Genomic DNA, 22,665 nt, shown 5'->3' on the forward strand with positions numbered 1-22,665 from the left:
AACCACTTTTCAATAATCCTGTTTTTAATACCATATTTGTTCTCATCGGAGTTTTAAATAGCACTTTACAATAGACTGGAAGCAGACTTTACTTAAGACATGTTCTGGGAAAACTGTTTTTAATGCATGTGCATATTGTGTCATCCCACACTAGCCTGTGCAGTCCTCATTGGCACACCTGAGACGATACTTTACCCTTAGGCTTGACTTTTGTTTACAATAAATTTCCTTTGAAACATACATTCCTCGAAAGTGGAAAGTATCGTCCCTGATTAGTCTGTGTTCACACTGCACAGGCTAATGAGAATGGCACTTTAAATGCATTAAGCCCCATTTTCCCAGATCGATGCTCACCTTGTATCACATTGTAAAACTATGTTACAGACTGCAGGCGGACTTACTTTGAACCTCATTCTTATATAACAGGTCTGTATAAATGTTGCATTTAGTGTCGTCCTAGATAAGCCTGTACAGCAACTTAGGCTAATCAGGGACAACACTTTCCGCCTAGACTGAATTTTATTTTAGAAGAGACTTCCTTTGCACAGGCTTATGTGGGAAAACACTTGATACAAATACATTCCATCCTGTTTTTCAAAGCAAGGCACATATGTTTTTTGAAAAACACTCAATAACAGACTGGAAGCAGACTGAAGGTGAGTAGAATACTGCTGGGTTTCTTACAGTGCGTAAAATGTTGCTGAGTTTCTGCCTTGTTCTGGTCCATCTCAACTGACTTCGACGACTGATTGATGGGACGGCCTCTTGTATTTGGTCAAGCACCTGATGAGTACAAGGGACAGTGATAGGGCTCAAAGGCTAACGAAATGTAAAAAACACTTGAGTTGTTAAAACAGTGATTGTTCACTCTAACTCAAAAGCAAATTTTGGTAAAAATTGGATTAAAAATTGTTGCAGAGTGAAACTTGGTAGCAATTAGTGACAAGAGATAAATCTCTTATTTAGTTTATGACCTTAATTTTCTAGGTAGGAAATCATTTGACCTTACATTGTTGCAGTTGCATGCATACAAAAAACTGACTGTAAAGCTCTTTTTTACTGTTTTAGGAAAAAGGGCGGGGCCCTTCCAATTGGGAAAAATTGATTTTTTTTCCCAAAAATTGGGACATTGGTGTTGCTGGTTTTTTGCTTAGAAATACTATACACTTGAGAATAAGGGTGTTCAATATTATATTAACTAAGGCTCAAGTTAGAGAGCTGGATAGGGAGACAAACTTGATATTGTGATAAATTTCTTTTTCTTTGAGTGGCATTATACACATCTAACAGTATATGCTATGTTTATAGGTGTCTATCGCAACCGTTGTTTATTTTTGGTGTTTCACTTCATATACACTTAGATTTGTTAATGCAGCATCAAAATACTTAAACAATATCCCAGAAAGATAAAAATAATGCATTTTATTAACAACCGTATTTTTGTTTGACAACTGACGACAGAAATGATTCGTTTTCCTGCAACAATATATCTATTTATATGACTCACGAACACTAACTCCGATCCTTATAAAAATACAGTTCCGCTCACCTTAGATGACTGGGACAGTCATGTAAAATATCGAATATAATATATATTTTTTATAAACATCTAGTAGCAAGATTAGTTGCAGATAATTGGTCAGTTACCAAAATTTTAACTAACTCTTTTGAACTGTTAATTCTTTTCAGCTCAATTCAACAGTGAAAAATGCCCATAATTTCACTTTTACATTCAATTGAAAATTTTAGGCAGTCATTTGAGGAAAAAATATAGTTTTAGGATTGCGAATGGGGTGGAGTTTGGACCCCAAATTTGACAAAAAACAATACTGTATATACACCAAGAACTTAACACCCCCTGGCAAACAGGCTCTATAAAACCAAGGCATTCAAAGTAATAGATTCCAATCATATTAACCATCGCACAACTGTGTAAAACCTCAAGGCAACATGGCAGGCCTTTCCCAGAACATTTTGGGAAAAAATGCTATTTCAGGATTGAGATTTTTTGCGCGAAACATCCAAAGGCCTGCATGGGGATGACAGAAATTCTTCAGGTTTTGTGTTACCGTCAGAGGTTTGGAAAGCTTTAGGCTGAAGATGGGTTTGAGTTATTGATACTCAAGTAAAACAAGTACTAAGAAGTAAATTAGTGCTATTAACAGTGATATACACAAGAATAGACGCCATTTTACCTTCTATGATATCATGCAATTCTTATCCACTTCATTTTTAGTATTCTTAATACACAGGTACACTGTCAAATCAGTAATATTTGTGGGACATTATGCTTTGTTGATTTTAAGGGTTGACCGATCCACAAATTTAACACAAACACATGGGAATTTAACTGACACAAATTCCTCATTTATTTTTCCAAACTGAGCATACATGCCTTACGTCCCGGATTGTCCGGGACAGTCCCGGAAATGAAGAATTTGTCCCGCTGTCCTGAAAATCTGTCAAATGTCCCGGAATTTACAAAATCCATAAATACATGTACCTTATCTTAGACTTAACTGCACCCCGAATCAGTGTATTTCTGCAGCGTCTCCATGACAATGCCTACCCGAATAGGCAGACAACGCTTTGTGTCAAAATCGATCAATTAACAGGGGTCCTATTATCATATCAATTGTCTCACGTTCGCGGTCAAACCGAAAAGGCGGCATTGTTTAATGTGGTTGTTAATTGACTTTAATCTACTACGTCATTATTTCCCGCTGCGTAAGGGCAAAGGATAGTTGTTCACACATCTGAAGTCCAACCTTGCTGAGTAAAAAATTAAAAGCAGTTTATGTTCGTACGTTTAACCGACAAAGAAGTTGTATTTGTTTTATTGTGATTGGTTGTATGTATTGTGAATTGATTTGAGTTGAGGATCTAACCGTACTGTATTGTTGTATTTTTTATTATATAAATGTTATAAATGAATAAAGGCGTATCAACAACTACGCGTTACACACCGGTCTTAATAACAATACCGCAGTGACGTCACCATCTATGTTTAGAACGCTTACACTGAAAACACGTAGCTTGTATTTAGTAACTGAAGTAGTAATGTTTAATTTGACGTTAATAGATCAAGTGTATTACTAATAGGCTTTCGAACTTTTGCAATTAACGATGCGAAACACAAAAAAAACGTACCAAAAATGCATATGTCTATAAATATCGCTACTTTCTATACATGTCCCGGAAAATCGGCAAAAGTCCCAGACAATTTAACTCAATGAAATCCACGAATATAAATGATTTTAAAATATAAAAAAAACAATTATAGAGAATATTGTATGTTATGTAAATTCATACTGTTCTTTTCCACCTCATCTTTTTTGCATTTTTAATACATAGGAAATACACAAGCAGGCCTTTTTCTGGCATATTTATGTGTCTGTTAAATAGAACCATACCCAAGCGTGTTCTTTTTTAAGATAAGTTCCTCATGATTATTATATCTCAATTATATTTAAATTAGATGTAAACAATATAGAACTATCATTATATCATTTTATTATTATAATTTGAAGTATAAGAAAGAGTTATATAAAATATTTTTTCCAAATCAATGGATTTTTCGTGCGCAAAAAAATCCAAATTCCACACTATTTGCATTTTCCCCCAAAATGGCAAGGAAAAGGTCTGACAAAGGGTCTATGTTACCTTCTGTGTATTCAGGTCATTCTTGTCCACCACATCCTCAGCAACCTTGTCCTGACTCAGAAGCGACTGGAGCAGCAGAAATAAGCTTGATGTATTGTTTGTATGTATGCTTAGGATTCACACACATTTATATAAATGTAATAACAATCAATATCACATGTTAAACAGCATAAAACAATTAAAATTAATAAATCTCACATCCTGTGTTAATATTCTGTAAACATTACACAAAACATCAAAATATATTCCTCCAAAGATTACTTAAACTATTTCATATTTTAAAAAAAACTATTCATCCATATACATTTCTTACATGGCATGGTGTTTATAGAAATAAAAGTCTAAAAATAGCCTCAGTTGCTATGTACATGTGCATCTATGTACAGATATTAAATTTTTAGTCGAAATGCTTTGTTTTTTCATGCATAGTTTACATTAACTAAATTTTAGGACAATAATGACACAAATATTATGAATACATAACATAATATGTTTTAGATGTGATGTTCAACCAAAAACCCTTACAGTGTATAAGCATATAACAATATGTGTACATAAATTATTTGTATCTTTAACTACACACTAAATGTTGTATTGTAACATCACACACTACTATGTTCGTATGATAAATAACACATTGTCATTGAAATACTAATCACTAATTACAACAACTAATACATACATGTACACACTATTCCACTCTGAACACCAGGATGTTGTCACTCCATTCCTGTCCCACAATGATGGATGATGTGGTGCTGCTGAAGCAGACTGACCGTGGCCTCGACACTCCATCCTCCTCAGTAGCAAGATTAGCCAGCTTACTCTGCCCCTCCCAGTCCACCTGTAGTACAGTGTAGGGCAGGTATCCACAGACCAGCACCTGGCCTGCAGGGGTCACATGTAGACCCCATGGGCTACCTAGTGCTGGGTCTGTGTATGTAGCCAGGAGTGTGCCATCCCTGGCCAGGGTGAGAAGCTTGTGCTACCAGTAGTCTGTGATGTACAGCCTGTCTCCTGTGGGACTCACAGCACACTTGTCTACTGCAAAACAGAGTAACATCAAGATATTGAATTACTGTCAATGTTAAATAATCTTATTAAACATACTGCAGTGATATTGTATTACGCATATGTTGCTATAAAGAGGCCTTTACACATCTAAAATATATGCATTCATTTCAATAATTTAATAGTTAAGCGTGACAATAAACTTCAGTAGCAGAGCTATTTAGTTAACGTTTGACATGTTGAAATGCGACTGTTGAGTAAGATATGAATTGAAGCAAAACAAGTACACAGATGGAAACAATTACACATACTGAAACAATTGAACAGTTCTATCAACAGGTAAACATATTGTACATGTACAATCATTTTACAACCACAAAATTAAGACAGGGTCAGAAAGTGTCTCACTTCCAGGAACTCAGATTCTATTTATAGACATGTCATGTAGTTACTGTCAAAATACTTCATTACTCATGTTTATAAATCAATATTTCTGAATCTTGTTTTGGCTACAATGTACTGTAGTATTCATGGGCACATATGAATTAAAGAACAATTTTTTTATAATACATCAGCAGGTTTTTTGCTATTACATCTGAATTTTATTTTATTATCATCTCACAAAGTATGTAACTATAATTTATATTATTTTTTCAAAATAACAAGATAAAGGCCTAATGGGTCAATATTTGTTGATTAAAAAAATAAATCCCAACTCGGTTCATTTAGTCAATAAAAATTCCCAAATTTGTCATTGTATGAATTTAAAATAACACAATTTGACTAGACTCCTTTGTCCACAATGGCTAGACAAATCCCTGTACATAAAACACATGTTATCAGGATGGATTCACCATGATTCTTACCTGTATAATCACCTGATCTATCTCCATAGAGACTGCAGATCAGTTTGCCATTCAGTGTGTATTTGTACAGTTCTTGACCAGAGGTGACAAAAAGGTCTCCTAGGTGATGGGCAATACATGTACATTCATGTTGTAACTGAAACTTCCTGCCAGGAACAAGCTTTCCCTGGTTGACAGTGATAAACTGGACCTCATGTATCTTGCTATCATGGTCATTCACAGCCACAGCAACCTCACTGGGTGTGATCAAACATATGGCCCGTGGATAAGCATTCACATCCTAGTGACTCACCACCTGGTACTGCTGGCTCAGAAGCTTGACTCTCTTATTATCGAAGTCTGCAACCAGGACCTGTCCGTCTGGAAGAACACATATGCCTGAGATATCACATGTAACTGAATCACTTGGTATTCTCACATTGTGCACAGACTTCCGCTGGACGTTAACGCCTTGCCTGACTTTCCTAGCAGAGTCAATGCCTGCTGTATTATATGCTTACATTTTATGCTGGCTATAAGACAGAGCTCCTTATTATCTCCAATTTTCTGAACAAGTTCATGGAATTGTGACAAGTCATTGTGAAGAGTGGTGCATTTATGAATAGAACTTGTAACTGACTCTTTAATACTTATAACTTCATCTTTCATCTCGTTAAGTTCCTTCGTAGTAATATTATCGAATTCATTCACGATAGAGAGAACACTCCTACACATCTCTTCTTTTAAATATTGCTCATTTCCGCCTGATGTACCCACAGAATTATTATCACATTCATCTATATAAGTATTTAAATTGCCAAGCATTTGCTCTATCATAACTGCACTATGTTCCTTGTATGTTCTCTGCAATGACTGAATGCTGGCCTTCTGACTGATTTGCAGGGTTTTAATTTCCCCCAGGACAGTTTCCAGCTCCACTGACAGCCCCTCTAGGCCTGTGGGCTGCGAGTTGGTCAGCTCCGAAATCTGGGTCACTTTACTGCACTGGCTGAAATAAACAATTAATACATGTACATACTAAGGAATAGTAAGTGATATTATGTAATGCTTCAAACAAGTATAAAGTGTCAAATAAAAACATACATGGACAATAAATTAACGCTTCTTGGGCTTAACCCTTAAAGCGCTGGAGCTGAATTTTAAAGGCCTTTGCAAACAGTTTGGATCCAGATGAGACGCCACAGAACGTGGCGTCTCATCAGGATCCAAACTGTTTGCTATTCTGATAGTATTCTTTGAAAAAAATGAAGAAAATGCTTATTTTACAAATTCAGCAGACGACATTTTAGCAGACGACAAATTTCCCAGCATTCAAAGGGTTAATATGGAGGTATATAGATTTGCACTTTTCCATCCATCTGCGTGACTTTTCTGGCTTATATAACTCAACATGTATTCCTGCAACTTTAAAGTACAGTAACCAGGCATGTGAGCTAATGCACACCTCTATATGTTGTTTCTGTTGTTTTCATCATAATTGTAGTAATGTCTCATATTTATACATAAATGACATTTTTAAAATGTGGAGAGTGTAAAATAATCAGTATTGCTTGCTACAAGAGGACTAACACTTTACATAAATATTTATCATTGTGTAATTTTACCCACATGCATAGTTTGATATGTCTTTTTTCAACATACCCAGAGTTATGGTCCCTGTTTAGCAAAGAAATCACATTTAAAATTGTGTTGTGAGTAACTCAAAGAGTACAGCTGATAGAGGGATGAACTAATCTTAAAGCATTACCCACCATGTGAAATTATGCACCTTGATATTTTTTTTTATTTTTTATTTTACATAAGAAGAGTTATGTGACACTCCCTTTAACCAAACGATATTTGTTCAATTGTGAGAAGCGTTACTCAAATAGAGGGATACTTCTACAGTAACATAATCGTCAGGTTAACTTGTGCAACTCCATATATTTGTTCATAATTGTTTGACATTAGTGCAGTTGTGGGACAAATTGGATTGTAGATGTATCCATGTACTTAGAATACATTTCTAGTAGTTTATATTGTTCTCAGTTACACCTTGACCACACTATCCATAATAACACATGCAAATAAAAAAGATCATTAATGCTCTTCCATCCCACAAAAACAACAAGCATGACATATATTTAATGTCTATTCCCAAACTCAGTATGTACAATCTAGCCTGTGATGAAGACGCAATTGTTATATGTTTGAATGGTCAGGTAAGCGTATGCAACTCCATATGTTTGTTAAAAATGTTCTTTATTATTCTAAAATTATCATCCAGAAACCATTTTACTATTTTAAGTCACTGTGACCTTGGCCTTTGACCTAGTGACCTGAAAATCAATAGGGGTCATCTGCCAGTCATGATCGATATACCTATGAAGTTTTATGATCCTAGGCGTAAACTTTCTTGAGTTATCATCCGGAAACCATTTTACTATTTCAAGTCACTGTGATCTTGACCTTTGACCTTGTGACCTGAAAATCAAAAGGGGTCATCTTCTAGTCATGATCAATGTACCTATGAAGTTAAATGATCCTAGGCCTAAGCGTTCTTGAGTTATCATTCGGAAACCATCTGGTGGACGGACGGACGGACCGACCTACCGAAATGTGCAATGTGGGGGGGGGGGGAGGGGGGGGGATAAAAATGTGCATGGCTGTAGGTCAAAGCATGCTCTAAGTATCATTTGGAAATGATTGGTCTACAAACCAATCAACAAACAGACCAAAGAAAAAATGCAAATTAAAATAACCCCAAATCTTAGAGGAGGTCCTCTATTTCTAAATAAAGTGTCAGTATTAACAATTTAGCCTGCGTTGAGCAGCTTTTGACATGCAACCTGGTCTACTATCTCCTAATAAGTTTATTTGTAATTTAACCAATTGTGATTATTTTGCTTTCGTTGCTGTCACTTGATCTATTCGTGGATAAGAAAAGACGCCATTATAAAAATGTGTTAAAGGAGGATCCAAGAGATTGGCCTACTGTATATTGATTTGTGATATTGACATTTCTTACAGTAGCAAGACTAATGATTTTTTTTTATTGGGTAATACACATATATGAATAATATTTTGCAATTAACTTTATACTACACACAATAAAAACAAGTGTTCTGCGGTCGGAGACATATGCCCACTTATTGTGACAGTGACCTTAACCTTTGACCTAGTGACCCTAATTTCGATAGGGGTCATCTACTGTCCAAGGCAAATGCACATGGGAAATATCAAGCCAATCGGTCGATTTGTTGAAGAATTACTGATCAGAAATGCTTTTCCTACTTATTGTGCCAGTGACCATGTCCTTTGACCTGGTGACCCAATTTTGAGAGGGGTCATCTACTGTCCAAGGCCAATGCACATGACAAGTATCAAGTCAATTGGTGAATCAGTTTACCAGTTTTGAATTCCAAACTATTTCACATTTAGTGCGTAACTAATTTCAATAGGGCTCATGTACTGTCCAAGGTCAATGTACATGAAAAGTATCAAGTAGGCTAGTGACCTTGACCATTGACCTAGTTACCTCAATTTTGATAAGGGTCATCTACTGTCCGAGGCAAATGCACATGTGAATTATCAAGTTAATCAGTCAATTTGTTGATGAGATATTGATCATAAACCACTTAATGTGATAGTGACCTTGACCTTTGAACCAGTGACCTCAATTTCTATAGGGGTCATTTTCTGTTCAAGGTCAATGCAAATGTGAAGAATCAAGCCAATTGGTCAATTTGTTGAAGAGTTATTGACCGTAAACGTTTTTCACACTAAGTGTTATAGTAATCTAGACCTTTGACCTAGTGATCCCAATTTCAAAAGGGGTCATGTACTGTCCAAGGCCAATGCAGAAGCGAAGTATCAAGCCAACTGATTAATTTGTTGATGAGTTATTGATTGGTAACCATTTTCACACTAAGTGTAATAGTCACCTTGACCTTTAACCTAGTGACCCCAATAGGGCTAATGTACTTTCCAAGGCCAATGCTTATGTGAAGTATCAAGCTAATCAGTCAAACAAGAGACACATGAGGGCCTGAATTGATCTACTGCTATAAACACTGTGCAAGTTTGGAAAGAATACAATGGAAACTGTGTACTAAATCGCGCAAACAATGCTAATTTTCTCAAATTCAAGGGGAGATTAATGTGTACTTATTTCTCCAATACTGCTCATATTCAATATGGTTCAAGTCCTCATTGATATAAAGAAACTGTGCAAATTAGGAACTAATTGGATGAAAACTTTGGAATTATTGGGTAAACAAGAGTGATTTCAAAATTTTCTCATATTCAAGGGGAAGTCATTCTGGACTTATTGCTTCGATATTGCTTTAAAAAAAAAGAGTTTGAGTCCTCATTGATACAAAGACACTGTGCAAGTTTGCTAAGAATTGGATGAAACTTATGGACTCATCACATAAAACAAGAGGCCCATGAGGGCCTGAATCGCTCTACGGCTATAAACACTGTGCAAGTATGGAAAGAATAGGATGGAAACTGTGTACTTAATCCCGCAAACATGGAGAATTTTCTCAAAATCAAGGGGAGGTTATTATGTACTTATTTATGCGATACTGCTAATATTCAATACGGTTCAAGTCCTCATTGATATAAAGAAACTGTGCAAAATTAGGAAATAATTGGATGACAACTGTGGAATTAATTGCTTAAACAAGCGAATTTCAAAATTTTCACATATTAAAGGGGAAGTCATTCTGGACTTATTGCTTGGATATTGCTCTTTTTACAAAAGTGTTTGAGTCCTCATTGATACAAAGACTCTGTGCAAGTTTGTTAAGAATTGGATGAAAATTATGGACTTTATCATATAACAAGAGGGCCATGATGGCCCTGTATCGCTCCACTGGTTTTTTGTGCGAAAAAAGCGTGCAATGCGCATGGGTTGAAATGTACCCAAGCAAGTGACTTTCTCTTTTCATCCCTTGTCCCACTGGGCGCTTAAAGTTGGAAGGGCGAGCATTTTTATATATGGAAAACGTTACTACAGTGTTAACTAAACAGACTAAAAAGCCCGGGATTTGTTTCACAGGTCATAAGAAATATATTCTTTATTTTATATGTTATAATAAATAGTCCTATAAATTAATAGAATGTGTTTGTTTTTATTTTTCAGTTAATAAAAATGTTTATTATATTCGAAGATGTTGTTGTTGATGTTGTATTAACGTAAACAAAAGACACGTAACCCAATGATCATGAAGCGGGAAATTGGAAAATTGGGAAATTTCCTAGATAGTGGTATTTTATCATGGCCAGTCATCTAAGCATAGCCATATGGTATGTTTTCTATGTGCGCTCCAAGGTATATGAATAGCTTCCTTTTTAGACAAGAGACATTTTCTTATACGGGTGCCTGATTTTCACATTTGGCATACAATATGAATAGCCCAACTTTCGGACTCGGACTGGCTGCGACGTTGGTAGTCTACTAGAACAACCGACCTTCCGCTGCTAGTCACATGGATGTCTTCATAGACCACTCCAGCTTGGCACATATAACTTGACTGTATTAACTGACCTTATGATATGTCACGAATGTTATGATTAGTGACTGGGAAATGATATAGTTATTTTTAAGTAAATAATAACGAACACCCTTAGTAAATATCACTACAGCTTTAATGATTACTAAACACGCAAATACTTTGCGAACATACTAGTACTCGTATTCGTGTACATAATGCATCATCAACATATAGAGTATATCCTGTCTAACAAAGCGTTTATAGCCACTAAACAGTACATGTATATTGATGCAGGAGTTTGAAATTCTATTCATAAAGTTAATGTAATGGCTAAATAATAAAAATAGACCCCTCCTTTCCTATATAGTCTCTATAGACTATATAGGCTAACTCCTGTGATATTATTATTGTCATATATTGTCTCTTTCGGACGATATAATTCCAAGCACGATCGGACATTTCCCTAGAACCGCTGATCGTTCAGCTTGGTTACACCAGCACTTAAACCAGATAGACACAATCGTAAGGTCTACATCATCGGACATTGTACTAATTAATTAAGCAACATGTATGTTTAAATGCATAAAGTAACGACACAATCGTAAGGTCTACATCATCGGACATTGTACTAATTGATTAAGCAACATGTATGTTTAAATGCATAAAGTAACGACACAATCGTAAGGTCTACATCATCGGACATTGTACTAATTAATTAAGCAACATGTTTGTTTAAATGCATAAAGTAACGACACAATCGTAAGGTCTACATCATCGGACATTGTACTAATTGATTAAGCAACATGTATGTTTAAATGCATAAAATAACGACACATCTAAACTGCCGTAGACAAACTGATAACTAACTGCTGAGGTCAATCATTATAGCCTTTACTGGGATCTGGTCAGGTTCCAAGCAGTTTGAAGATTTAACAATAATTCTTCTGAATTTAGATAACTTGGAAAAAAACTTAAAACATAAATCTTAAGACATTTTAGCAGACAACATGGAGTTGATTAACACATGTATGACGACACACTGTGATATATGTATAAATATTAGGATGGGAATAAAAAATGGGAAGATTGCACGTTACCGGTATGTAAAAAAGAATGGAAAAGCGTATAATTGTATCGTTGCTAAGCGCCCAATACCTTACACCTTACGCAACACCTAATAATCCTTTTTTATCCTATATATTTCCTTAGTATCGGGAGCTACCGCCCCCAAACCACCGCTTTGCCGATAGTGGTAAACAACTGCGTACCAATAGAGTGCAATCTAGCCTAAAAAACAACAACAACACGCAATGGATCCGACGATGAGCGGAAAGTGTTGAATAATTGTGAATTAAGAGGAAGGTAGTTCACGGTAAGCAGTGTTCGTAGTTTCTTTCACCTGCCTTTTGATTATTATACCATGGGTCGTTGTAGGGTACCCTGTTTTTCCAGTAATTTTACTTGTTTACTGGAAAATGGGCGGGTCCGGCGTCTGCTGCGTTTCATTCCTGTAGTCTTTATACTATATAGGGGTATTTTTTTATTTAGCCATTAGATTAGCTTTATGGATAGAATTTCAAACTCCTGTGGATTGTCATATATTGAAATAAGGTATCTGATCTATTCTCTGATAGGATGCTAGTAATATTTTTTACTTTTTTGCTACTGAATATTAAAATCACTTATTTCAATGTTGTTAAGTTTATCTTGAACAAATATTGTTTGCAATCTGTTTATAAATCATAAAATAATGACACTCAAAAAAAACAAAAACATATTGTTTGAATTTTCAACCATTTTATCTTTTCAAATTTAATTACCCCCGTTGAGATATATAGTGGGTGTGGGGTGGGGACACATGGCACACAAAGTCCATTGATGAATTTAATCCATTTATTCACGACGTAGACCAATATAGTCTAATGATTTCTTTGCCATAAACGAGTCCTGGGACTGAATCACTGGTAAATGTACGAGTCCAAAAATTGAAAGAACAAGTCCAAACAGTTTAAAAAAACAACATTAAAGTAACCTGTTACAGAAATGTGTAAAACTGGCCTCTGTGTCCTTGACCTTTGACCAAGTGACCTAAAAATTACCGTAAATCTACGAATATAATACGCACTTTTTTACCTGCCGATTTTTTCTTCAAGTAGGGGGTGCGTGTAATATACGAGTTTAGAGCAGAACAAAATTTTTCCTGTGCAAATTTTCAACTTAATCACTGTTATTCGCTTCGCGGCAGCCATTTTGAATTACACCCTTACATCAAAGGGGGGCAACTGTGCTTATGGAAATTGTCCTGGCTACACCGTATATTACTATACATGCTAACCAACTATCGGTATATTAGCATGCCGGAGGGATGACCTGCATGCTGCAGCCACTAGACATCGGCGTCAACAAACCCATGAAACAAATGCTGCAGTTGAAGTGGAATGAGTGGTACTGCAGCGGTCCACAGTCATACACTGCCGGGGGCGACGAAGAAAGCCGGAACTGGAGGATATCTGCCAGTGGATAGTTGACTGCTGGCAGCAACTAGATCCTGCAATTTTAAGAAGTGCTGCATCAGCAACAGTCTTGATGGCACAGAGGACGACGTACTTTTCGAGGATCATGTTGCCACCAGATCCCCAGTTTCGGACCTCGCCGCAGATGAAGAGAACGATCCAACCGGAGAGGAGAATTACTACACGGATGTTGATCCGCCGCAAGGCATGTCATCGGAAGAAATTGCCCGCTTTTTCGAAAGCGACGATGACGAGAGCGATTTCGAGGGATTCGATGAAAGTGACCTCTGATCGACTCGTCACTCGAAATAACAAAACAGCCCTTTTCAGGGCACCCATTTATCTAAGAAAGAATTGTCTTAAAATTGTCAAATTTTTATCAAATCAACCATAAATTATATTTGCGTAAATAAAACAATCAACGGTAATATAAACCGCAACGATATCTATTGATACGACACATATACACTTATATGGTACCATTTTAGTGTTTGTGTGTCGTATGTAAAAAATTTTGTATCTGCAAAAATGTATGACTGTAATCATATCAAATCATCCATAAATTATATTTGCGTAAATAAATCAATCAGCGGTAATATAAACAATAGACATAGATATTTATTATGCAATTACCACGACAACGGCCCGATAACACATCACGATCAATATGCCGAGGTATAACTGTGGGACAGATTGTCGATTGCTATTTCCACAACACAAAAATATATCGAAACATGTTTTCGGAAATGACAGCGTAATGGTCGATTTCGGACACGATTTTTTTGTGCGTATTATATTCGGATTTTCAATTTTTACCCATGAATTTGGACCAAAATCGGGGGTGCGTATTGTACACGATGGCGTATTATATTCGTGGATTTACGGTAATAGTGGCCATCTGCCAGTTATGATCAACGTACCTATTTAGTTGCATGATCATAGGCGTAAGCATTCTCAAGTGATCATCTGGAAACCAATTACCTTTTTCGAATCATTGCGACCTTGACCTTTGACCTAATGACCTGAAAATTAAAGGGGTCATCTGCCAGACATGATCAATGTACCTATGAAGTTTCATGATCCTAGGCCTAAGCATTCTTCAGTTATCATCTGAAACCATTGCACTATTTCGAGACACTGTGACCTTGACCTTTGACCTAGTGACAGTCATTGAAATTCAAATTTAAATCTACAAGCAAGTCAGGCTTTTACTATGGGAATTTGAACAAGCCCGAGTCAGATTTTACTAGCCCAAACATTTTTGTTAAAAATGCAGATAAACATAATATAAAACATCCAAAGAAGCATTCATTTATTCAATCTTTAGAATACCATACAAATCTCTTATTAATTTCATCCTCATCCAAGTTAGCTTCCTAATCATCTAAGCCAGCCTCTTTCCGATTCTGAAATAAGAAAAAATTAATTTCACACGCAGATTTCAATCAAATCACAATTGACCAGTCGCCAACTCCGCCCACATTTTGTCGATCAGCCAATCAGATCGCGAGTTTTCGCACATCCCTCAGCAACGCTTATCTGGCCGCCATTTTGTCCGACTAACAAAGCGTATCGTACATATGGAATGGACGTAATTTTTAAGGGTTTACACAGATTTTATATCAAATGCATGATCATTATTGTTCGATCATTATTCAAAATTGTAGGTGCTATACATACTTTATAAAAGGTTATTATTTAATCTTTATTTCTTGAACATATGAACGAGTAATGAGAAAACAAACACAATAAATAGTGTAACCACACCAGTTGTGTGTTCTATAAAACGTGTTATACCGTTTGATGCACAATATTATTAAGCAATTTGGGCAACATAATAATTGCCACACGTGCTTATTAATCTCAGCGTAATTGTCGATGATTAATAAATGACAGTATGTTGCGTGGATCTCAGAATGAATGAACATTAAGGCATTGTTAGGTACTGTACACAAGAAAAGAAATATTTAATTACTTAAATGATTTCCAATTATATATTTATTTTCTATGGATCATAAACAATGGAAATCATTATAAATTGTTAACTTAAATATTGTTTAAACTAAAGTTTAAAACAACAAAAAGGTGAATTCAACGAGGCTTAGCTAGCTTAAAGCGACTTCAAGTGTAAAATGTAAGGCTTATAATACAACAACAACAACAACATTTTTAATACAACATATATTGATACGGGGAGAAATGTGAAAATTGCAATTAACATATAAGGGCCATATCTTGTTATAAATAAACAAATGCATAATATGCTAAATGTATTCAATTCGAATGTTCGTGAACAGCACCGTAATACCAAAATTTCATTTTTTCGATAGTGAAATGTAGCAGGTTCCCATTAAACATAAATGAAATAAAATGCACATTAGATCTGTTAATGAAACCACGAAATTAGGCCTGTATTATATTATGGTTACAATCAAAATTTCATTTATATCTAAATTTAAAAAAATCGGTGTCTTTTTAAAAATAACACAATAAACAAAGATCTAAACATTTTTAATAAACAAAAAACCCATCATGATATGGATGTGTCATTTGCATTTAATAAAAATATTTTCAAAATTATATATGAATAGCAACCGGATTCACTGCCAGACGGTTTAAATACAAGTTCAAAATCAATATGAAATATTTTTACCACTGATTTTTCATCAACTTCCTATAATATGTATAAGAAACGTTTCTGATAGTTAACTCATTCATTTTGATTACGCCATTTCTCTCTAAAGCATTTATGATTGTATGAAAGTAGTACAAAGCAGTTTAGTTTAGTGCTCTTTAAAAAGAGCATGATACATTGTTAAAAGTATAGTATTTCACTCACGTAATGCGCTATAATTGCGATCTGCTTGTCGGAGTTTTCTAATCACTAGACCACGTGACTATGTGGGGGGAGCGATCGATAATTTGGCGACTGGTCAATTATAAATATATACATAAAGTTTAGGTAAAAAATAAGCAGAAATGTATCCCATATATCCATGTGAAAGAGAGAGCAAACCTGAACCACCAGAAAATATATAAGCAATTAAGTGCCAGGTTATTCTACAAAAAGCCAGTTGACAAATGCGTCAATCACAGTTACCTCAGATTCGCATTCCTAAACAACGTACTTGAATGACAACTGTTCGGCCATTACTCTCTGTGTCCCGAACGCATTGCAAAACATTTATTTTACATAATAGTAATCCGGGAACCACAAAACCATGCGCTTTATGCGCAGTAATCCAATTATCGGCTGATTGCCCAGCACGTGTGCGCAATGTGTTAAAACATAAGCGGCTGTTGATTTAAGCGGCTCAAAACATTGTTTACAAATATTGAAAATGAAAGTGGAACTCGTTTTCTGTTTAATGAATTGTACAAGCACTTCGGGCTTGTAATATTGGATTTCCTACAAGCCCGAAAGAAAAAATACTAGTTTTTTGCTGTCAGACTAGTGCGAATTTCGAAGACTGTAGTGACCTGAAAATCAGTAGGGGTCATCTGCGAGTCATGATCAATGTACTTATGAAGTTTTATGATCCTAGGCCTAGGCATTCTAGAGTTATCATCCAGAAACCATTTTACAATTTCAAGTCACTGTAACCTTGACCTTTGACCTAATGACCTGAAAATCATAGGAATCATCTGCCAGTCATGATCAATGTATTTATTAGGTTTCATGATCCTAAGCCTAAACGTTCATCCAGAAACCATATGGTGGACGGACCGACCAACATGTGCAAAACAATATACTTCCTCTTCTTCAAAGGGGGCATAATAAATAAAGATTATTATGGAGAAAACTAGATTGTTCTAGTTGAAGCAATAGCAACCTAGATTTTATTGAAAGTGACACAACAACATGAAAGTGGAGAAATAAGCAGATTTTGCTCAATATAAAAAGCAACCTTTAGCAATATTGACATTGACCAAACAAAAAACCTCATTGTTTTTGTTCTATGGTTATACTTTAAGTGAAAGCTTCATCTTAATCTGTTGTAAAATGTAGGGAGTTGAGCTTGAAAAATTATGATTAAATTTAATCATTGTTTAGCCTTTGTGCCCTTGAGCAAATCATGAAATCCAAAAGTATGCACATAGGAGTTTTCCTCAAGATAAATTATTCCATATCTGTTGTCATTCCAAATTTTATAACCAGAGCGTTCCTTATGATAAATATAATAAAACAAGGATTCTAAGAATGTTAACATAAAATAATAATACTAACCGTTTGGTGAATACAAACAAAACAATACAAATCCTTCATAAACTGTTATATATAAACAATGTTGCCTGAATACAACAAACAGAAATTAGCAAAATGAAGAGCGTGCTTTTACAACTTTTAAAATATTTTAATCCAGCTTTAAGGTACCAGTACATGCAGTTAAGTTATGCATGACAAAGGCATGAGAAAAAAAGAAAAGAAATCGCTCATTACACAAAAAATCTTTCAAAATGTTAAAAAATGTCATTTCTACAAACTCATTCATGTAAGACTGGTTTATGAATTTCCCTGTTGTTTTTAGCAACCTAGAGTTTACTGGCACTAACAGTGTGACAACATTGAAAGGTGTTGCAGATGACAATTAAAACAAGGGACAAAATTGTCACAAAATCAGGTTTTCAATGTAAAAAAAAAAGAAGCCTGACAAAGGAAGACAATTCAAGCTGAACTGATTGTATATAATGAACTCCCTTTGTTTCAAAATAAATTAATTTTAGTTGTGGCGACCTTGACCTTGGAGATATCGACGTAATTCTTTCGAGCAACACACCATCCAATGATGGTGCACAAATGTGCCAAATGATTTTAAAATCTCACAATGAATGACACAGTTGTGGACCAGAAAGCTCATTTATGGCCATTTTTGACCTTTTAACTCAAAGTGTGACCTTGACCTTGGAGATATCGACAGAATATGTTGCACTACACACTGTCTTACGATGGTGAACAAATGTGCCAAATGATGTTAAAATCTCACAATGAATGACATAATTGTGGCATGGACAAGCTCATTCATTGCCATTTTTTGACCTTTGAACTCAAAGTGTGACTTTGACCTTGGAGATATTGACGTAATTCTTTTGTGCAACACATTGTCTAATGATGGTTAACATATGTGCCAAATGATTAAAAAATCTCACAATGAACAACCAAGTTATGGCCCAGACACGCTTGTTCCGCCCGCCCGCATACATTTGCCAATCTAATAACCAGTTTTTCCTTCAGAAAACCTGGTTAATTATAATAAACATTAAGAATTTTCTTTAGTAAGTATGCAATTCTTGAGCAAAACAACTGGGACACCCTCTCTATGAATTATCACAAACTACGACTTGTCACAAATAAATGTACAAAGTGGGACAAAATTGTCACATGAGCAACCAGGTTTTAAATTTCATATCACATATACGATTAAAAGTAACAAGTCAACAAGAAAGTCCAATAGTATGGTGCCATGAAATTACCACCACATAGGATAGTATTGCATAGACTTGATGAAGTGTAGAAATGAGAAGAATCTATTGACCAAATCTAAGGGCTGCTTGTAAAACATGCATGCCCCACATTTGGGCTGTCAGTTGTAGTGGCAGCCATTGTGTGAATACGTTTTTTGTCACTGTGACCTTGACCTAGGGGTCATCTGCAAGTCATGATCAATGTACCTATGAAGTTTCATAAACATAGGCGTAAGGGTTCTTAATTTATCAACCTAAAACCATTTTACTATTTCAGGTCACTGTGACCTTGACCTTTGACCTAGTGACCTCAAAATCAATAGGGATCATGTGCAAGTCATGATCAACGTACCTATGAAATTTCATGATCCTAGGCGTAGGCGTCCTCGAGTTATCATCCGGAAACCATTTTACTTTTTCAAGTCAGTGTGACCTTGACCTTTGACTTAGTGACCTCAAAATCAATAGGGGTCATCTGCGAGTCATGATCAATATACCTATGAAATTTCATGATTCTAGGCATATGCGTTCTTGAGTTATCATCCGAAATCCATTTTACTATTTTGGGTCACCGTGACCTTGACCTTTGACCTAGTGACCTGAAAATCAATAGGGTTCATCTGCCAGTCATGATCAATGTACCTATGAAGTTTCATGATCCTAGGCCTAAGCGTTCTTGAGTTATCATCTGACAACCATTTGGTGGAGGGACATACATACATACTTACCGAAATGTGCAAAACAATATACCCCCTCTTCTTCGAAGAGGGGCATAATAATGGTTCTATAAAGAAAAGTAGATAGTTCTACTTAAAGCTAAATAAATCTTGACCTTGATCAAAGGGAACAAGACGCTATCAAATTCAGAGAGTCGGTGGGTTTTTGGTCAATATGAAAAGCATCCTCAAATAAATTTGACCTAAACACAAAACCTTGTTCTTTATGAACAATGGTTATTATCTTAGTGAAATCATCCAAAGCTGTTGTAACAAAAAAGTTGGACTAATAACATTATTTTCAAAATTAATATATTTTTAGCTTTTGTGACCTTGACCAAATAATAAAATCCTTAAATATGTGCCGGTGCCCTGTTGACAATAGGTTTGTAGAAGATTCATTCAAATCTGTAGAGAAATGTAAAAGTTTCTCCAGGGAAGAAATGTTTCCACACATTGCTGGCATTCACCTATTTTATAACCAAAACTTTTCTTTGGAAAACCTGGTCAAAATTATAAAACAAGCATTTTATGAAAAATAACGTAAACAAGGGCCACATTGGCCCTGAATCGCTCACCTATCACCTCCCATTTTAAAGGAAAAATAATTTCTTATCAACAAAACTACAGCATTAATTGATTTCTGGTAGTTAACCCTTTTCCAAATTGAAAGAGGTTGCAGACGACAAATTAAATTATAATGGAATATGAAGAAACTGATTTAATAGGGTAGGAAGCATTGTGATGAAAGGAGAAAATGCTAATTTCAGCAATTTCTCCATTTATTTCAATGATTTCCACAGTCACAAACATTTGCAGAAAGAATTAACTGTTCTGGGTTAAGGGTTTATGTGGTCTGCAGCAAAGCCATCAGAACAGAATCGTGTCCAGAGGCGTATCCAGAAAATTTTCAGAGCGGGGGCTCAACAGGGGCGGGTGCGGGAGGGGTGTCCCCTTGCGTCGTCGATTTTTTTTTTTAATGGCACCTTGAAATGATGCGATTTCCTGCTCTCTAATCAGCATTTTGCATGATAAAAGTGCATGTGAAACAAATAAGAACTTGAGTTCACACATCAAGTGTGACAGACACACGGACAGACAGACACACAAGGGTAAATCAAATGTCTCTCAAACCACTAAAGTGGTGGGATACATTATCTTTATCAATAACTTTTTTAACGGAGTTAGATGGGTGGACCTCCTATTTAACCTTGTTGGATATCCTACTAGGTCAACTTAGGTACAACATTAAAATGTTTATGTCCATGTCCCTATGAATGGAAAGCAGGCACACAGCGGACAACCTGTCCTGACCCATTGATGATCTTAGTTTTGTCTTAACAAGTCATTGGGCACTGATACACCTTTCACACTCGCATGATGTGACAGGGAACACACATGATATGGACAAAACAGTGTAAATGGTGGGATACAGCTGGGAATCACAATGTGCAACAGAGCCCCGAAGGGAAGTAGGTGGGTTGGGTACACCTTTCCACCTAGCCTGCCATATAAAGTGCAACTCCGCAGGAAGGGACTGAGGGGAAGGGAGATCATCATTGAACCATTCAAGGTCACAAGCACTGACATAATACGTTTTTAACACATTTTATATAAATTTATAAATATTTGACAAAATCGTATATACCTGCTTTAAGTGTGCAGTTGAATTTCACTGGCAAACACTTGTTACTCAAAAGGATTTTTTTCTCTAAAGAGCTAATACCAACTAAATTCATCAAAGAAATTACCGAAAAAATTATAATGATTGTCCATTGTGTTCGTCTAAACTCTTTTATTGCTACAAATTGAAATATTGTTTTTCACAAGTCTCATGCGGCAGCCATTTGAAAACATTTATCTATAGCTAAATGTATGGATGAATTTCATTAGTTGAATGTATCTTCTTCAGCCAATCAAATAGCGCAGTTTATTACTTACAGTCAATGAAGCGTACACTTTAGCTGACGAAGGTTAGATCGTCTGTACACATGCCTGGGGGCTAATCACACAAATCGACAGCTGTTTATGGCTTAATAAGGGACATATGACAGGAAATACACAAGTGGATTGAAACTGTAAGCGGCTCATTTTTATTAAAAATCGTGTCTAGCCAGCCAGCTGGGGGGGCTTTAGCCCCCTTGCCCCCCACCTAAATACGCCTCTGGTGTCAGAGAAACCTGGCCTGTAGCCAGCAAATCCTTTACTCTAATAGCACTATCAATTGGAAAAAAAGAGTACACTATAATTTTTTCTAAATCTGCCATCTCAAGGAGATAATTCTGGACTTAATGGTCCGATGTTGCTCATTTTCGACAGGGCTCGGGTTTTCATTGATATGAAGACACTGTGCAAGTTTGGAAAGAATTGGATGAAAAATTTGGACTTTATGGCATAAAGACCATTTTCAAGGGGAGGTAATTCTGTACTTCACGGACCAATAATGCTCATTTTTTGTAGGGTTTGTGTCCTTATTGATATAAAGACACTGTGCAAATTTGGAAAGGATCGGACAAAAAATGTGGAAGATTTTTGTAAGTTTTCACAAAATAGGCAAAAACGAATAAACATGCAAAGTTCAACGAGCTCCTGCGGCCATGTTTTTTGACGAATCAAATTTCTTTGAACAACTTTTTCAGGGAAGCCTTCAAAGGTCATCCCTGTGAAATTTTTTGAAAATCTGATGAGCGGTTTCTGACAAGATTTTTTAAGGTTTTTACCATATATGGTCATGGTGGCCATCTTGGTTATGTGATCAAATTTTTTTTAACAATTCTTTTGTCCCATGACCTAGGGATGCTCCACGTGAAATTTAGTTGAAATTGGCTCAATGGTTTAGTAGAAGAAGATCGGACAAAAAATGTGGAAGATTTTTGAAAGTTTTCATAAAATAGGCAAAAACGAATAAACATGCAAAGTTCAACGAGCTCCTGCGGCCATGTTTTTTGACGAA

General features: G+C 35.8%; 1 protein-coding gene and 1 long non-coding RNA gene across 11 annotated transcripts in view; both read right to left on the reverse strand.

Moving 5' to 3' along the window:
* LOC127864240 (uncharacterized) overlaps positions 1-4,641 on the reverse strand; it is a 40,336-nt gene extending 35,695 nt beyond the window's left edge. For 4 of the 10 annotated variants that reach the window (XR_008041610.1, XR_008041607.1, XR_008041609.1 and 1 more), the window contains exons 1-3: positions 4,346-4,640; positions 3,664-3,729; positions 685-783 (exon numbers count right to left, since the gene is read on the reverse strand). This is a non-coding gene — a long non-coding RNA (uncharacterized LOC127864240). Of the gene's footprint in view, positions 1-684; positions 784-3,663; positions 3,730-4,345 lie in introns of all 10 variants that reach the window. The other 6 variants (XR_008041616.1, XR_008041615.1, XR_008041614.1 and 3 more) reach the window with 3 other exon arrangements.
* Positions 4,642-5,954: 1,313 nt separating this feature from the next.
* LOC127864953 (uncharacterized) overlaps positions 5,955-22,665 on the reverse strand; it is a 33,652-nt gene continuing 16,941 nt past the window's right edge. Inside the window, exon 2 of the mRNA XM_052404846.1 lies at positions 5,955-6,528. Within this exon, the coding sequence (XP_052260806.1) occupies positions 5,955-6,528 (574 nt within the window). The remainder of the gene's footprint in view (positions 6,529-22,665) is intronic.

Source organism: Dreissena polymorpha, chromosome 1, assembly GCF_020536995.1.
Source record: "Dreissena polymorpha isolate Duluth1 chromosome 1, UMN_Dpol_1.0, whole genome shotgun sequence".
NCBI classification, from domain to species: domain Eukaryota; kingdom Metazoa; phylum Mollusca; class Bivalvia; order Myida; family Dreissenidae; genus Dreissena; species Dreissena polymorpha.